General features: G+C 37.3%; 1 protein-coding gene across 4 annotated transcripts in view; it reads left to right on the top strand.

Annotated features, from left to right (window-relative positions):
- Positions 1-18,941, top strand: part of FBXO8 (F-box protein 8) — a 21,424-nt gene extending 2,483 nt beyond the window's left edge. For 2 of the 4 annotated variants that reach the window (XM_068403894.1, XM_068403895.1), the window contains exons 2-6: positions 2,632-2,971; positions 5,238-5,364; positions 15,649-15,767; positions 17,405-17,601; positions 18,368-18,941. In XM_068403894.1, the coding sequence (XP_068259995.1) occupies positions 2,643-2,971; positions 5,238-5,364; positions 15,649-15,767; positions 17,405-17,601; positions 18,368-18,555 (960 nt within the window). In that variant the 5' untranslated portion in view covers positions 2,632-2,642 and the 3' untranslated portion in view covers positions 18,556-18,941. The remainder of the gene's footprint in view (positions 1-2,631; positions 2,972-5,237; positions 5,365-15,648; positions 15,768-17,404; positions 17,602-18,367) is intronic. The other 2 variants (XM_068403892.1, XM_068403893.1) reach the window with 1 other exon arrangement.
- Positions 18,942-19,860: the final 919 nt, after the last annotated feature.

A 19,860-nucleotide genomic window follows, 5' to 3' on the forward strand; every position in this document is an offset into this window, starting at 1 on the left:
ATTATTTTGCTGTTTTGCTGTTTTATCATTTTGTGTAAATTCAGTGCTATATTTCAGGCAGATATTATTTTTGTTTTTACATGAAGATCTACACTGAGAAAGTGTGCAGATTATATTTGAGTTACATCTACATGTGTATGTATACGTTTACCTCTTTCAAAACCCTACATTTTTTGCATAATTGAATTGAAAGATCATTATTATTCAGTCATTCAGATCATCTGGTATCTTCAAAGAGTGAACACAGCCTCTAAATTGGGCATCTGCATATTTGAAAGTGTAATGCCTTGTTGGCAGTGTTCAATTTACTCACAGGGCTAAGGTCAAGAATTGGTTGAAGCCTCCCAATTTAGAGATCTCTGTTTACTAAATACTGTACTTAAGTAATTAACAAGCTCGTATACAGTGCCTAGCAAAATGGGAACTTTTATCTTAATTGAATCCTCTAGTGAGGTGATAGTAGTCCTTTTTGAAATGTTGTATTTCCTCAGAAATATTCCTTATCTGCTCTTTTCATCCCTTGGGAAAGTCTCCGCTCCTCCTTCCAGCCCTTGGCTGTTACCGCCTGTCCACACAAGCTGGTTTTTAGCTTGGTTCTTCACTGCACACCACTGCGTGCTCTGCCTGCTCAGCAGGGCCAATAGCAGCAGCAGCTGGAGTTGGAGCGGCAGGCAAGTTGATGGGTTTATGCTTGTAGTCCCAAATGCCAGGTCTGGCACACCTACCACTGATTCATTTAATAGCTCTTGATTTTATTGTAACAGCACTTTGTCATCGTTCTTTGGGATGAAGGCTAGTAACTTCCTGCTCCTTGGAGAGATTTAGTTGCTCAAAACTAAGGAAAAAGGTGGCACTGAATAACTGCAGCTCTGGGAATGTCTCCTTAGAAAAAGTTGCTACCTTTTATTTTAATCTAGCTAGGCAATGAAAAATAAAGACAGAGTTCTTCATCTTGTGAAGAAATGTGTTTTATTTACAGCTAGACGTTTCATAAATTAATTGCAAACACCAGCATGAGTTACCAAGGCCCACTTTCATCAGACCGCTCATCCTTGTGTTCCCACTTTTTCAATGGCAGAATGTGGTATAGCTCCCTCTTGTGAAGCAGCTTTACTGATAGCCCTAAGGACTTTTAGAAATTTTATGCCAGTCTCAAGAAAATGAGAATACCTTCTTTATGCATACATTCTTGCAGCCAATTGTGTATCCTGTTTATGGTGTGACTGAGTAAGCTTTTTTCCTTAAACTTGCCTGATAATTTATAGCAGTTGATCATGGTTTAACCTGCCTCTGTATGATAAAAAAAATAAGCCAAATATGTAACTGTACAGGAAATGAGAATATAAATAATGATCAATTTGTGTAAAATCTTCTGTATTAGTAAACTGAAACATGTGACTACAGTTTCTTCACAACTGTAGCCTTATCTAGAAACAAATTCTTGAAATTCCCTTGAATGCATGCATATGCAGATAACTGCTTCACCAGCCAGCTGAACCTGTCTTTTGTCTACCTCCATGTTGGTTATGCTTTTTTTTTTTCCCCCTGTAATTTCTCTAATTCCTCCATTTTTCTCCCATAATCACTCACCGCATCCATGGCTTGTTTCTTTCTGCTTACGTAGAACAGTTTCCATTCATGTCCAACCTTTAACACTGTTAAAGCCCCATTTTGAATTGCCCATGCTAATAGAATATGTTTTCAAATACATGTGAGATCCTACCAGACCAGGCCATAAGTGTTTCTTTTTTTGAAAGTCAGCATCGGGAACCTGAAGATTCCTAGTATGATCACTTTAGTGATCTGTCACCATAGCAAAGCTTGAAAAATAAGATAGTTCACCATATATACACTACTTGTCATGGGATTAAGACAACATTCCCATACTGAATTAGTACGTTCTACTGTACTTTAATTTTCCCTCTTGGTAAATCCAGGTGGTTACTGAAATTTGAGTTGTGGCATTCAGAAATCTTGATAACTGACTAACATTCAGCTTCTGTTCTTTTTATTACCATCTGCAGCAAAGTTTGACAAAAAATACCACAGTGATAAGTAAAATGTAGAAGCCTTACCATAAAGTTTTTGTGCTACTGTGCAAGAAAGCTTGAAAAGATACTTCGTGTGCACAAAAACAAGAAACTGAATCCTTAATGCATTATCATCAATGTCTTAATATCAGTCACAGCCTAATTTTGTGCGCTACCCACTACTCAGGACATTTTTGTTTCTCCTTACGTTTTATAGCACTTCGTTGACTCTAAGCTATTTTTATTACATTTTAAAGGAAGTCTGAAGATACAAATTCCAAATGTTCTGATGGTTGCAGCTTCTTAACTTGCATAGGACATAGCTAATGTTTGGTACTGTTTGCAGAAGCTTATTGTTAATTTTGTAACTCTTCAAGTGTAGAAATTTTTGAAAAACTCTTCTAGTTTTTTTATAGTTTTCGTTTTCTGTATTCGTTCAGCTGCTCCATTGGAGACAGATTATTGTCAGCGTAACTTTGACAAAACTCACTTTTTTTCTGTTCAGATCGGTCCTACAATTTTATTTTTCCACTGTGTGCTGAGTCTGTCTTACAAATATTTATAAATAGCTGTCAACATTTAATTTGGATTTTGTGTCCAGCAGGCTCGCAGATGGGTCAGGGATTCTGGAGAGTTGCTAGGAACCAGCAACTGCAACACCAAGGATACAGTGGACAAAGCTATCTTACCAGAGAGCATGGTAGGAGGATAGCTACTAACAATGTTTCCAATACAAGCCATCGCAAACAAGCCCAAGGAGGCATTGACATCTACCACCTGCTGAAGACAAGAAAATCTAAAGAACATGAAGGATTCATTAACCTGGAAATGCTGCCACCAGAGCTGAGTTTTACCATTTTGTCATACCTGAATGCAACTGATCTCTGTCTAGCTTCATGTGTCTGGCGTGATCTTGCTAATGATGAGCTTCTCTGGCAAGGGTAAGCAAAAAAAAAAAAAAAAAAATCACCTGGACATAGTAAAAATAATTATTACATCTTAAATTTTTCTAAACATGTGCTTTTTGTCATTCTAACCTTAGCAAAGGTTTCCTAAGTTAAATAAGATTTGATATAGGGCAAACATGAATATAGTTTAAATATGTGTTATTCTGGATTTGTAATTACTATCAGGTATTACTGGAGATTACTACATATACAAGTGTGCTTGGTACAAGTATACGTGTGTGTTACTACACACCTGTTGTTTGATATATCATGGGGAAAAAAACAAGGACTTGTCCTTGCTTTTGTATTATCTCAAAGCACATCTCAAATGTTTGTATTATTACTTCTCTGAACTTCAAACAAGTATCTAGCTTGAGCACACAAACCTATTCAGCTGAAGCTCCACGTAGAAAGGGATGAGAACTCATCTACTATACTTGTCTGAGAGCGACTTAAGTGTATGTTTTTTGGAAGATGGAAGGGGGAAAGAAAAGGTCAGTTCTACAAATGTGTCAAGTGGAATTTCTGCAGTCTTAACAGTTGAAACACATTTCTAGAACATGCAGAGTTTGTATGTCCAGAAAATAAATAAAGGAATGTTCTATCAAATAAAATAGTCTAAAATCAAAATTTAATTAAAAATATTTGATATTTGGTGGTTTAGAACACTAGGAAAGACATTAAATCATAATTCTCTTTAGAGTAGATGATCATCAGAACTCTTACCTTCTTTCACAACATATTCTTACCCATTAACTTAGCAGACAGTAAGTAGTGTTACTGTAATAATTGGGTTGTTATTCAGGTCCTGTTTCTTTTCCTTTTCTTGTGCTTTACATCTCTTCCTTTCTCGCCTATTTCTTTACCCCCCTGCATTTGAATTAAGCAGCTTCCCTTCCTATCATGCTTTATGAACTCAACAATAGGATAATGCAATTATAACTTTTTTAGTCACAGTTGTTCTGTTGGGGACCATTGCCTTGGCAGGAAACAGGAATTCTAGTGAAGATCCTGCTAAGCTTGTAAGTTTGTGTATATCAAATAGCTTGACAGTTGCGGAAGTTTGCATTGTATTGTATTGTACTTGGCTCTTGGTATTAAAACCACACTAAATACAAATAAATTGCCTGGACCAAAGCTTGAAGATACTAGAGCTGCTTAATTGTATGCAGTGTATATTCTTAACATACAGGGCGATAAAATACATATTTTCCTCAGAGTTCATTCTGGGAAATAGCTCAGTCATTTTTAGTGAAATCTTCCCAAATAATACTCAGTTCAAAGTATACACTTTGGTAGCGAAAATGTGTCCTGACTTAGCATATTAGTAAAAATCTCAAATTGCATAATCTCTGTACACATCTTTGTCTTCAATATTTGACCTGTATTGGATGTGTTTGAGTTTAGGCTTTGGCAAGTCCTGTGGCTGCAGTTCCAAACTCAGTCCAAATAAGATGCAGGTTCCTGAACTGAAAACAAAGTCTCTCCTATGTCCTCAGTGGCTGCCTGCTGCATCCTAAGCATTGTGCTTAATTATTTACAAAACAGATGTGTTGAAGCAGAACTACCAGTTCAATAAGGAATCTAGATAACAGTCAGAGTGCCTAGAAAGTGAAAGTTCAAGGGAATTTCAGATGGTGTCATCAAGGAGACTGAGATGAGGGACAGAAACCGATGAAACGGACACAGAATCAGGGTGGGATAGAAGGGAGAGAAACTGAGAAGTGATGGAAGATACAGAGGGATGGGGCTGAATCAAATAATTAGGAGTGGTCAAGACTGGAAAAAGGACAGTCAGGTGGAAAAGGACATATGGGGAAAGCAGTGAGTTAATGGCCTAATTTTGTGCAGATGTGGTGTCCCACTTACTACACAACTGGGGCACAAGAAAAGAAACATGATTTTTTAAACTGTCATACTGGTGCAGAACAACTTGTCGCAGTTACCCAGTGTTCAGGTGATAGGAGTGCCAGAAGTCTCAGCTGTGTGGATGTCATTATGATGCCACCTGTTGGGATATGTTTTGAGATTGCAGTCAAATATACCAAAACCCCTGTGAGAAGAAAACAATAACCATACAAATGAAGACTTTAACAACACACATGCAAAAGGCTTAATAACTAAGTGTTGCAAGCAGCCTATTTCTAACTTTTCCTATAGTTTGAGTGTTTGGCTTTGCAGTGTTGATTACATTTTGCTTCTGTAAAATGCATGAAATACAGAAAAGAATTTTGATAATAGACAAATTCTATTTTCATAGGTTGTGCAAATCCACTTGGGGTCACTGTTCTATATACAATAAGAATCCGCCTCTAGGATTTTCTTTTAGAAAATTGTATATGCAGCTAGATGAGGGCAGTCTCACCTTTAATGCCAACCCTGATGAGGTAAGTGAACTGTTGCTGACAGTAATAAACAGTTAAAGTAATTGTGATTGTCATTTTATAATTATAGCCATATTAAAAGCCAAGTTTTAATAAGTGTTTGTTTTACAGTAGGAATGGTTAATACTAGGTTACAGCCCTATCCTGATCTTTTTTTGCATACAGTACCTGTGCACATCATTTACATGGCTTGCCTCTTAAGTGCTCTCTGTACAGCGGTCTGACCTATGGATGCCAGAAATTCATAACCACGTATTAACTTAGAAATGGGGCAGAGATCCTAACTGAAGACACAATGGTGAATTTAAAAAGGGATAATAATACGCTTACATAAATTAAAATGCTTCTGCAGAGTATGAGTTTGATACCACTTCAGTTAAAGCAGGGTGAGGTATAAAGTAACATCAGTTACAAGAAACCACAACTGTCAATGTAAGGGATTTTTAAATATTTCCACTATCAAGAAGCAAATCTTGAAATATTATTAAAAAGTTGTACTGCTGAACTATCCTATAGATCAGTTTCATTTTATTTCTGTGGATGTTATGCATAAACATAATCTTTCTTTATAGTATATAGCAACATACAATTATTTTCCAAAAATACCCCATGTCAGACTAAAAGGTTTTCATTTATTAATTCATGTAACTAACTGGAAAAGTCAGTTTCTACTTCCGCTCTGTCACCTTTCAAAGAAGAAAAGAGTTTGAGAGTAGACATCTTTTGCCTGGGAGATATGGAGTTAATGCCCAAGTGACAAAGAGAGTCTTTTGTGTACAAAACCAGACTACTGCTTCACGTTTCCTAGGAAAAGAAGGTACACAGTACTGAACAAAAAGTAATATTAATTTCCTGCATATATTTATACATACACAAGGAAGTGGTAATTGAATAAATCCAAAGTCGGAAAAGGATTAAGAGACATGAAAAGATATACTTCTAGGAGCCAGTAGTTCACTCTGCTGATATGATACAGAAAACATGAACTTGTGACCACGGGGTGAAATAAATGAAGCAGTCATATGAATCGTTAAAATAATGTGATTTTGTTTAAATTCTTGCTTTATCTCATATTCTGCTTGATAAAGAAATCTGCTACTTTTATTAGTCACAAATTACAGTATTTTGTAATTTCTCTGGTAGAGCTCTGCCTTGAACTGTGACACGCAGTGCTGAGATGTCTTATCAGCACCTTGCCACTTGAGTGATTAGCTTTGATTTTCAGCAGGATTTTAGTGAATTTAGTAATAAATGTAAAGCTTTTCAAATGAAACACAATATTTAGGTAACTTAAATGTGTTTTCAAGAATATATCAAGTTTTAATTGGTAACAGCTTTGTTCACACAAATTTTTTTTTGTCTTTCAATTTGTTTTAACATAATTTTTCACTTATTATCTTAGTTTATAATATGCTGTTATATTCCAACCTAATTTAAAGTAATCTTGGTAGGGTTAAAGCATTTGGAGCCTTCACAAAAGGTACTGAATAAAAAATTTCTTATTTTTAAAAAATTAAAATCTGCAAATTAGAACTACCTTATTGTATACATAAATTAGGTATTAAATTTATTATGCTACACTTACTTCTTCTGGGTTCATTATGGTTATATTGTACAGTAGAAGCACAAACAGTCTGCTTCAGGCCTAGTGAGAGACGAGAACCTCAGGTTATCTCCTAAGGGCTTCTGTTCCTCTCTCCCTGTGGAGCACCATAGCCTGGTAGGAATCACTCAGGGCCTGAGTTTCAGGAGAATTCACAAATACTATTGCTTTTATTGTTTAGAAGTGTGATATTGGCAGAATTATTATTATTATAAGGACACTGTGACTGGAATATATGATATGACGTTCCACTATTACAAATTGCATCTCCGAATTTCCTGCCAAACTCTGCTTTACATTTGATAACAGACCTGATCAAATTACTATAAAAATAGGAATACTTACAGCCACAGGAGCAAGATTCTCCAAAGGACACCGCCCATGTCATGAAAATGGGTAACCAGGCTCCACAGCAACAGCTCCAGAGCTAGCGGTGGCTCACGGGGTAGGGAAGAGCATCTACACACTTTGTGGTAGGATTCTCTGGTTAGCCATTGTTGTGTGCATGGTGTTGTGATATCTGCTGTAATTTAATGTATTGGTTGTATGCATGAGCTTGCAAAATTCATAGCAGGTGCTCACATTCTGCTGAAAGGATGTTCCTAATCACACATAATCTGAAAAAAACCTCCAGTGCATGTTTGGTTTCTCATTACTTTTTTTGTTTGTTGTTTTGTTGTTTTTTTTTCATATGGCAGCACCATTGTAGCCAAGATTTTGGAACTTGATTTTTGTTTATTTGGGGAGAGGGGGTGGTTTAGTGTTAGTATTAACATTTGAATATGAATATTATGTTGTTTGATCTGCCTACTTGGTCTCTGCTGTTTTTTATTCTGAAGAGTGTATGGTGTATGTGAAATGTTTCTCATGCAGTGCTCATTTCATATCTCATATGCTTATGACTCAGAATTTGTAAGCAACCAGAAGCTATTTCCCACTGTTTTGTATACTGTTTCTAACTCCCTACAAAATATTTTGTCAAGTTTATTACATGGAACTATGCTACGTAGTTAAAATTGGAACTGAAGGTGGAAAAGAGAATCCTTTAGTCAGGAAAGAAGATCTAATTTTTGCTTCATTCTTAATGGTAATGATTCTAACAGATTCTGTTTAATAGCATTTATTTTTATGGATCTATTGGAATCTGGACTGTACTGAGACTCTCAGACTTTAATGAGGTCAGGATTTCCGTTATGTAGCATAATAACAATAAAGTACAGTAAGACAGTGCTTATACTAAGCCTGGCTTACCACTCTTCTGATTGTCTCATTCATTACCAACTGCCCTTAGTTTTTGACAGGGAGGTCAGTTTTCTGACCTTGTCTTGATTATAAATGAATTGTTAGCCACTTGTATAAAGGTACCTTCCCTGACTTTTAATTATGGATAGCCTAGATGATGGAATATCTACTGTGCTGTATATTTCTAACCAAATTTTTTGAAAATTTATCCTATTTCATAGTGATCTACTAAGCAACCTAATTTTGAGATGCATTGATTTGTCTGTCCCAAGAATATTAAAAGTATGTGTACGTTGTAGAGGGAAGAAGTTCTTTTGTGTGATTTATCTAAAAAGTTGGAATGGACTAGACAGCTGAAACCTTTTGAAAACTCTACATTAAAGTCGGAGAACTTTAATCTTGTAAATTATTATTTATGGTTTCTGTGTAACATGAAAAATATTTCAACGTTCTACTTGTGATTTCTGCCATTATAAGTGTATCACAGTATCGCTGAGGCTGTATTTTAAAGACATACAGTGAAAGAGACACTGTTTGCAATGTTCTATATGTTCTATATTGTGTCCACATTTGTCACCAAATGATTTGATTTGTAACTTAGGAAAAAGATCTTAAAAATTTCTATTAGAAAATGTAACATCAATATTGTGCATTTTGTTCCAGAAGATGCACCATGAAATATATTAAGATATTACATTTCCCTAGAAAAATGGGAATAATAATACCATACATGTCTGATTATTATTTACTGATAATGTTACCTAGAAGCCCCAATTAGAACTTGAGGCCCTGCTCTGCCAGATACTGTATATACAGAATAAAATGACAGTCACTGCCCCCAAAGAATTTACCTAAATAATTAAGCTAGTGTTTAAACTTGAATTCCTGTATTTCCTCAGATTTTATTTAAGAATGTTTTAATTTGATTGGTGATCAAAATAGTCTTTTTTTAATACAGTACAGACTAGAAAGAAATCAGCATTTTATGTTGATGCTTACGTAATCCTACCAAAATGTAAAAGCATATAACTCACAGAATTATAAATCACCTAAAAATGTTAATGGTAATATGCTACTAGTGATTTCCTTAGTCACCTTTTAAAACCATTTAAGCTAAACAAATAGAGCATGTGTACAAGCATTTATGTGAAATTTGAAATTTCAGCTATTAAGTGAAATTTGTCTTTATTGACAAATGTATTTGTCGTATGTTTTCCTACACCTACTTTTAAATGCGCATTAGGTAAAAAGCTTCATTGTCTCCCAACTCTGACTTTGCAAACAATTCCACTTAAATATTAAGAAATCGTGTATGTGTAGGAAAATACTGATTCCAAAATGTCTGTGCAGTTAACTTAGAATATCTGGGTTTTTTGTATGCATATCTAACCAGAGACGTCAGAGGCAACTATGAAAGTTTTAATGTTGACTGCTGTACTGAAATGTTCTGAAAGTAGTCTTAGCAGAGAAGAAGATCAATGAAGAAATGAAACCAATACTGAAAAAGACAAGTTTTTTATTTTAAATGTCCTGTATGGATGTAAATGAATGGAAAGGTTCTTGGGAACAGGTAGAAAGCAAGCTGCGAGTGTCGGTGCTGTGATAGAATAGGTTGGTAAAACAAGCATAACGTGACTGGAAAAAAAAAAGGAGTAACTGTAAAAAATAACATATTGAAATACGCCAAATGGCTTTTGTTGTTACTATTAGTCTATAGTTATGATTGTTACTTGCATATATAATTTAAATCAACGCTTTCACACATTAAGATTTTATGCAGAGCTGTCTGAAATTCGGTGGTAACACTCTTGCCACAAAGGCAAGGTATCCTTAAGGCATCTTTCCTCATTCTCTAATGCTAAGAACATTATAGTGACAAGCAGACTCCTCATATAAGTTAGGCATAGGGCTACTGGAAATCTTGGCTGTGGTACTGTTCACCAAACTAGTCTTGCACTATATCAGAATTAGAAGAAGGTACCATGTGTGCTCATCCTGCAGTGTTTCCTAAGTGTTAAAAAGACCTCTTCAGACCTGGTAGATAGTGGTACAGATCTGCCTACCTGACTTCAGTCAAATGTTTCCTAAGAGAATCACCAGATGACTGATAAATAATCTTAGCATAGATTTTAATAGTGTGTAGAACTACTTATTTCAGCTAGTATACCTGCCACAAGCAACCATTTTAGCTACCAGAAGTGATTTATTTGAAGTGTGGGTTCTGAGAGGAATTCAAGGCAGTGTTTACAGTGTTACAAAAAGCAGATTCGATGACATGCCGTAAATCTTGTAAATAAATTTCATTTGCTGTGAGCCAAAATTTAAGAACTTTAAAGAGAAATCAGGTCTCTGTTGTTGCAAAGTATTTGTGATTGCTTAGGAAGAAATAAAAAGCAACTAAAAATGATGGCATGTGCTGAAGAATTATTATTTATACCCTGTTTATTTGTGAAGGAGATGAGGAAAATAAATAACAAGACTGCATTCACAGGGAAATATATTGTCAAGCATTATGTGTGGTGGGTGGAGAGAGAGGGAATTAGAGACAGGGAATAAAAATACTTTGCAAAGACTTGGTAGCCTATCAGGTGAAGATCCTACATTGAGTTGAAATCTAGTGCATGAAAGAAATTGTGTATGGCATTTACTGTCACAGAGAAACCAACCCATTGTCTATCTTAAAGAAGGTGTTATTTTCATCCTACCTCATTTATGACGTGCAGGTGTTTTCTGGATATGTTGCAGAACTGTTTGTTAAATAATTACAGCAGGAATAGTACTGAGAGTTCCTCGCCAGGCTTCAGTTTGTATTACCTTAAGCAAATACTTATTGCTGAAGCAAATGCATAAGTCTCATCAAGTCGGGATATATGTAAAGGAGATGTTCTGCTGCTAGGCTTGTATAAATTGCCATAATACTTGAGGAATGAATATGCAGTTGATGTTCATTTTGATCTCCCATTTTTAGTTTCCTGTTTAGCTCTAATTCAAGAAAGTGCTTAAGCTTATGTTGTCCATTCATATTATGGACAAACCTAAGTATGATCTAATTTGGACTTAAATGCAAGCTTATAGTACAATAATGTTTCATTACGGTCCTAAATAAAGATTCTTCTTAAAATAGGGGCCTAAAATTGCTAGGATTTTTTTTTTGTTTTACCTGTATAATACCTTCATATTTTTATTTCTTTTATAAAATGTTCTTATAACAAAAAAAAAAAAGTACGCTGATTAACTGCTCGGGGGGCTATGATCTAGTGGCAATTACAGAGACTTGGTGGGACGCCTCGCATGACTGGAATGTGGTCATGGATGGCTATGTCTTGTTCAGGAAAGACAGGCCGCTAAGGAGAGGTGGTGGAGTTGCTCTTTATGTGAGTGAGCAGCTAGAATGTATTGAGTTCTGTCCAGGGGCGGATCAGGAGCGAGTTGAGAGTTTGTGGGTGCGAATTAAGGGGCAGGCTGGCATGGGTGATACTGTTGTGGGTGTCTATTACAGGCCACCGGATCAGGATGAGGAGGGTGATGAGGCCTTCTACAGGCAGCTGAGAGCAGTCTCGCAATTACAGGGCCTGGTTGTCATGGGAGATTTCAACTACCCTGATATTTGCTGGGAGGCCTACTCAGCCAGCCATCCTCAGTCCAGGAGGTTCCTCCAGTGCATTGATGATAACTTTCTGATGCAAATGGTGGATGAGCCAACTAGGAGAGGAGCGCTGCTGGATCTTATCCTCACTAACAAGGAGGGTCTGGTTGAAGAGGTGAAGGTTGAGGGCAGCCTTGGTTGTAGTGACCATGAGATGGTAGAGTTCAGGATCTCATGTGGCAGGAACAGAATAGCTAGCAGAATCACAACTCTGGACTTCAGGAGGGCCAACTTTGGCCTTTTCAAGCAATTGCTAGGGGAAATCCCATGGGACAGGGTACTAGAAGGTAAGGGGGCCCAAGATAGTTGGTTAGCATTCAAGGACTGCTTCTTCCAAGCTCAAGATCAGAGCATCCCAGCAGGTAGGAAGTCAAGGAAGGGTACCAGGAGACCTGCATGGTTAAACAGGGAACTGCTGGGCAAACTCAAGTGGAAGAAGAGGGTGTACAGATCATGGAAGGAGGGGCTGGCCACTTGGGAGGAATATAAGTTTGTTGTCAGAGGATGTAGGGAGGCAACTAGGAAAGCTAAGGCCTCCTTGGAATTAAACCTTGCAAGAGAGGTCAAGGACAACAGAAAGGGCTTCTTCAAATACATTGCAGGTAAAGCCAACACTAGAGGCAACGTAGGGCCACTGATGAATGAGGTGGGGGCCCTGGAGACAGAGGATAAAAAGAAGGTGGAGTTACTGAATGCCTTCTTTGCCTCTGTCTATACTGCCGGAGGCTGTCCTGAGGAGCCCCGGACCCCTGAGGCCCCAGAAGAAGTCAGGATAGAGGAGGAATCTGTCTTAGTAGATGAGGGCTGGGTCAGGGACCAATTAAGCAATCTGGACGTCCATAAATCCATGGGCCCTGATGGGATGCACCCGCGGGTGCTGAGGGAGCTGGCGGAAGTCATTGCTAGGCCACTCTCCATCATCTTTGCTAAGTCATGGGCAACGGGAGAGGTGCCTGAGGACTGGAGGAAAGCGAATGTCACTCCAGTCTTCAAAAAGGGCAAGAAGGAGGACCCGGGTAACTATAGATCGGTCAGCCTCACCTCCATCCCCGGAAAGGTGATGGAACAACTTGTCCTTGGTGCTGTCTCTAGGCACATCAAGGATAGGGGGATCATTAGGGGCACTCAGCATGGCTTCACCAAGGGGAAGTCATGCTTAACCAACTTGATAGCCTTTTATGAGGACGTAACCCGGTGGATAGATGATGGTAAAGCTGTGGATGTGGTCTATCTCGATTACAGTAAAGCGTTTGACACGGTCTCCCACAGCATCCTCTCAGCTAAACTGAGGAAGTGTGGTCTGGATGATGGGGTAGTGAGGTGGATTGTGAACTGGCTGAAGGAAAGAAGTCAGAGAGTGGTGGTCAATGGGACAGAGTCCAGTTGGAGGCCTGTGTCTAGCGGAGTCCCTCAAGGGTCGGTACTGGGACCAACACTATTCAATATATTCATTAATGACTTGGATGAGGGAATAGAGTGCACTGTCAGCAAGTTCGCTCATGACACCAAACTGGGAGGAGTGGCTGACACAACGGAAGGCTGCGCAGCCATTCAGAGGGACCTGGACAGGCTGGAGAGTTGGGCGGGGAGAAATTTAATGAAATATAACAAGGGCAAGTGTAGAGTCCTGCATCTGGGCAAGAACAGCCCCATGTACCAGTACAAGTTGGGGGCAGACCTGTTGGAGAGCAGCGTAGGGGAAAGGGACCTGGGGGTCCTAGTGGACAGCAGGATGACCATGAGCCAGCAGTGTGCCCTTGTGGCCAAGAAGGCCAATGGCATCCTGGGGTGTATTAGAAGGGGTGTGGTTAGCAGGTCGAGAGAGGTTCTCCTCCCCCTCTACTCTGCCCTGGTGAGGCCGCATCTGGAATATTGTGTCCAGTTCTGGGCCCCTCAGTTCAAGAAGGACAGGGAACTGCTAGAGAGAGTCCAGCGCAGAGCCACGAAGATGATTAAGGGAGTGGAACATCTCCCTTATGAGGAGAGGCTGAGGGAGCTGGGTCTCTTTAGCTTAGAGGAGACTGAGGAGTGACCTCATTAATGTTTATAAATATGTAAAGGGCAAGTGTCATGAGGATGGAGCCAGGCTCTTCTCAGTGACATCCCTTGACAGGACAAGGGGCAATGGGTGCAAGCTGGAACACAGGAGGTTCCACATAAATATGAGGAAAAACTTCTTTACGGTGAGGGTGACCGAACACTGGAACAGGCTGCCCAGAGAGGTTGTGGAGTCTCCTTCTCTGGAGACATTCAAAACCCGCCTGGATGCGTTCCTGTGTGATATGGTCTAGGCAATCCTGCTCTGGCAGGGGGATTGGACTAGATGATCTTTCGAGTTCCCTTCCAATCCCTAACGTTCTGTGATTCTGTGAACTGCTCTTTCCTATAAATATATAACCAAAAATTATTGACTGGTAAAAACAGCTAGATAGTATTACAGGTGTTTGTTGGCTTTTCACTTGTGTTATCGATATCTTAAGCATATATTGTAATTTCTTTTTTGCTTGATATAACTGAGACTTTGCTTTACTAATCCACTTCATAAAACAACTTGCTAAACCTGCACGCAGTCCTTTATTTCTTTTTTAAGCAAAATTGAAGAGCACTGGGAAGCTAGTTTATACACTGGATGACAGGTTGCCCCTACATCTTTATAGATGTAATGTAAACTAAAAGGACAGACCTGCAAAATATTGTGAAGTCTGATATCAGAAGATTTATGAAAAAAGATTTCACAAGTATTTTAAAGGCGATTTAGGTAGTGGCCTTGGTACTTTTTATTTCAACATCATGGTATAGTCAAGAGATACTGTACTTCAGTATTGTAACACTTCTTTGTAACAAACGCTCAGAACCACTCCCAGCCCCTGCCAATTGGATTGAAACTAGTTGGTTAGTTATTCTCAGGTTTAGATTTTTGTTGTTGAAAAACGTGAATATTTTAAAAATCTGTTAGGTTGGTTTTGATTTTTGAGATCATACGGAGAATAGTTTTATGCTTTGGGATATTTCAATGAACAGAAAGAATCCAGAATATCACTGAAATATTTTTAAATGAAATTTGGCATGTGTATTCTGTAAGAATTGTGTGCTTCACAAAGTGTGGAAAATTCTAGAAATCATAATATGAATATAAAATATACACAGTTGTTCTATCTTTTTAAACTTTTTCTTAATGTTAAACTTTTTCTTAATGTTAGGCACAGTGTTCTTATTTATGTGTATGCATATTTATATATGTTGATATTTACCTATGCTTTGAAATCAGTGTGCTTGTGTTTATTTGCATTATTACACATTTAAACAAATGCATTTAATGCATCTATTTGAATGTGATACATCATATACATGTGAGAACATTAATGTTTTAATGAAAGATATCAAAGACTAAACGTTATGGCTAAGATTTTCTTATTTACAGAAGTTATGAAATTAAAAGTTATGGTCCCCACAGCATTTTAAATACGATTATAAAAGTATAAAACCCAAAATACTAGTCTACACTGTAAAGATATTATTAAAGAACCATCATGATCATTATGGGGTTAATAATTTTAAATTTCATACTGTGAGTATATGTAAAATCTCAACCATAACAATAAATTTTCTTTGCATTTGATTTATAATTTTCGAGTGTGTTTGGATGTTGAAATGTGATTTAGAGGAAGAAGAATCATTCTGAAAAACAAACCAGCTAATTAGTAAGATTACGTTCCTACACTGCCAAGTACAATACTTGTTCCTAAACACATTATGAAGATTAAACATATTTATATATACATGTATTTTATCTCAGGGAGTCAACTACTTTATGTCCAAGGGCATACTAGATGATTCGTCGAAAGAAATAGCTAAGTTTATCTTTTGCACAAGAACACTAAATTGGAAGAAGCTGAGAATCTACCTTGATGAAAGGTAATTTGAATTTCTCTTGAGACATTTCCTATTCATTTTCAATGTACAGCACCATTCAACAATATTTTGCTTGTATTGATGTAATTTTAAAGATGTAAAAATGCAAGAAAATGCAACTAAGTAATGCTGCTGCTAAATCTGAACAGTTATTCAGTTCAAGTATTTGAGACTGTAACACTTTATAAAAACCCTTGAAAATACCACCTATAACTAGTAAATCTCACATCCTGTGCTTTTTCTGCATTTTTGCAGTTCTGGGCATAGATTATTTTGAAGTTATAGTGAGCATTTAAGCTGCACAGGATAATCTTTGTGCTGTATGACTTTCAGATTTTATAGATATTTTGCTGCTATTTTTGATTTTTTTCCTTTTTTTTTTTTCCTATCTAGTATGAGTGTTAATCAGAAAAAGCAGTTGTCACTTTACCAAGTGATGATAGCTTTTTAACTAATATTGAATCATCTAACCATTATTTGGTTGTCTGATATTTCTCAAATGGAAGTCACAGCCACCTCCTAAGATGCAATAGAGACAGCATAAGCTGCAGTAGGGATCACTCTCCCTGCTGTAGCATGCTCTTCTACCTCCACAACGCATTCTCTTGCCCTCCAGGATACCATCAGGTTGGGATAGTGCAGTGTCAGGAAAGAGGAGCACCAACACATTCAAGCAAAGCTGAAAGAGGAGGAGAATAATAACTGGACCTAAATAGGAAGAGCAGAGGGACTGCAGCTCTTCTATCAGGAACCTTCTCCTGCTTCTCATCCTCCTCAGCCCGTACCATTAAAGGAATAAAAGGAGTCATTCTGTAGTGTTATCGCCACTGACAGTCCTGTGCTGTGAAACTTCGGATTATCATTTTTTTTGGCAATAGAAAAAATACAAAAATATTTGATGGATGAGATTGCAAGTTAATATTAGCAACCCTTACTGCCATTCATCTTCCCTTCGTAAACAGTGTAATCAGGCATTAAAAATAAAAACTAGGTTTCTAAATGTTGAAACTCCTCTATTAGTACTGAAATGTTTAATAGAAAGGATAAACAGACAAGAATATTCTGTGGTTCACTTCAATTGGCTTCCAAATTTCCTTCAGATGTCTTTTGCACATCTGTTCATTTAGGCTAGTCTGAATCCTTCAGATGCTCCCGTGCTCAGTGGAAAATGCTTGAGACCATTGCACCCTGATGGGCTTAGACTTTAAGGGGGTTTTGTGAGCAAATTTTATCTAACTTAAGCCTGGTTTTAACAAGATACTCCTGTAACAGCTTCTACTTAGGCACGAAAATGTGTGACACACATGAATCTGTTCCCGTCATTATCTATTATAATGGTTTTGTCAGACGGTTTAAAGGAAGCGAAGCCTCTATGTAGTCTATGATTGAATATGCATATAAAGAAACTTAGAATTCTGGTTAATGTGTATTTTTATAGTATTTGGCTACTATTGTAAGTGTCTGAAGAACATGTGTTTATATTATCTTTGTGCTGTTAGTGATAATTTTCTTTGTCTTTCAGCAAAAATCAAAGCTCATAAATATTCTGAAGCTTTCATTTTTATTTTTTAAAACCTACATTTTCATATTTAAACAGTTAAAAGAAACTTCTCTAATTATGTGGGATTTTATTCTACCAGGCGAGATGTTTTGGATGACCTTGTGACGCTGCACAACTTCAGAAATCAGTTCTTGCCAAATGCACTGAGAGAGTTCTTCAGACACATTCATGCTCCTGAGGAGCGTGGGGAATACCTTGAGACTCTCATAACAAAGTTCTCTCACAGATTCTGTGCTTGTAACCCTGATTTGATGAGAGAGCTTGGCCTTAGCCCTGGTAAGCAAAAAAGAGCTTTGCTTCAGTGGATCAGTCTTTCTATTTCTGGATGATGCTACTGTTTATGATAGTTTTAAAATCAGGACCTAAACAAGTATTTCTGAAAGTACAGGCATGGCTTGGGAGGGTTCAGTATACAGGCATCATCCCACTTGGGTTGAAAAAAACCCAAAAATAACACTGTTCTTTTCTTAGACCTAGCTGATAGATGGGTTTTATTTTCATGTTATCTTTCCTTCACTTTTGTCTGTACTTAAGCTCTGTACTATCTCTAAGTTCCCTCTTGCAAAGACTTACACACTTCTTAACATTTTACCTTGTGGATAGTCCCACAGAAATGAGGGGGAATTTTGGGCCTCACTCACATTAACAAGCATTTATAATTGGTTGAGTGGGAGCCAGTTTCCAACAGTGGGACTGCTTACATATTTAAAGATAAGCTTTAGCAGGATGTTGGCCTTAGTTTACAAAAACTTCAAGAATCTGTTTAAATGAATGTGCATAAAGCCCTTAGTGACTTTTGGATAATGTAGAAATATTAAGAGATTTGTAAATGCTCATTTGGCAATGTGCTGACATTATTACTTCGAGAACTGCTATATTAAATTTTACTTCACTGGGATACCCTTTTGAGTTGTTATATGTGCGTGTATATATATATAAGTCCAGATGATGAAGACCGTAAGGTTCTTGGACAGGGAACAATATTTTTCATGATCAGTTTCCTTTTTAATGTGTTTTTTTTTATTTATTCTCTCTTGTCTAGATGCAGTTTATGTACTGTGTTACTCTTTGATTCTACTTTCCATTGATCTAACAAGCCCTCATGTGAAGAACAAAATGTCAAAGAGGGAATTCATCCGAAATACACGACGAGCTGCACAGAATATTAGTGAAGATTTTGTAGGGCACCTTTATGACAACATCTACCTTATTGGCCATGTGGCTGCCTAAAAGCACAATTTGCTAGCACTTAAAATTTGTAATTTTCAAAAACTACATCAATTCAAAAAATTAATTCTTTTGTAGAGATGGGGGTTATTTTAGTGCTGGTCATTCTAACCTCTGTATGCAATCAAAGTTTGTGTGTGTAAGTGTGTGTATGTGTAAACTACCTTTTCTATCTCTTTCCCGTGGGAATGGAAGGATTTGGAGATGTGTTTTTCATAATTTTTTTAGTTTTGCACAAAACAATGCCATTAGTCTGACACCGCCATTACGAATGTTAAACTGACATGACAGTCTGAGCTGACAAAGTGGTGAATTTGTGCATTAGATCTGCTTGAAACTTTAATAAGTTCATTCTTTTTAGAATACCATGTAATGTGTATATATTTAACTAAAGAGATTTATAATCATAATTATTTTATTGTAAAATATTTTAACTAAAATTTCTCCTTTTATCTCTTAAAATAGTGTTGTACTTCTTTCTTTTGCACTTTTTTTACAATGCTGACTACCTCAGATACCTAAGTTAGAGAAACATTGGTCTGAACACCAATACCAGTAAAGTTTATTCTAGGAGATGACAGAACACTTGTAAAATATCTAAGCTGATATTTAATACTATATTGACTAACTTGAATTAGCATATTGCCAATCTGCTGTTCACTCAGTTTTAAAGATGACAGCCTCTATTTTACATGAACCCTGATGTCATACAGGGATAGCCTAGGGAAATCGTGCAGTTTACATAGAGCTAACCTGTATTGCAGACACTAGGTATTGGGGACATAGGACAACTACAGTCATCTATTCAGCACAGTAAGCAAGGAAAAATCTCAACAGGGAAAGTGGTGTGAGCAGCTAACATGTTGCTGCTTTCAGCTGCTTCCCTTGGTCTAGAAGTGTCAATGACGGAAATGCCTAGGCAAATGTGTACCACATGACTCATTGCTGAAACTGTTAAAAACTGACTATGCAAGATTCAAGCAGTGACTGTGCAGGACTGGGGAGCCGTTTCAGACTCAGGTACTGAATTACTGTTCCTAGATCTGTTACTTAGCTAGATTTTAAATAGTTCTAGGTTTATGAAAATGCTTCAAAAATAGTTTCAGTCAGGTTGTGTCTTACATTTTCTGAAGTGTGGAGAATATTAGCAGTGCAACGGCCGTGCACCTACAGAGACTGAATGAGGATTTGCCTGGTTTTTGTTCAGATAACTCAGAGCAGTGCTTCTCTTAAATTAACATAACATTTAGTTGAAGTCAGAGCTGTTCCTGATTATGTTTGCTTACATAATATTCAGCTATCACTAGC

This window comes from Nyctibius grandis, chromosome 6 (genome assembly GCF_013368605.1).
Source record: "Nyctibius grandis isolate bNycGra1 chromosome 6, bNycGra1.pri, whole genome shotgun sequence".
NCBI lineage: Eukaryota > Metazoa > Chordata > Aves > Nyctibiiformes > Nyctibiidae > Nyctibius > Nyctibius grandis.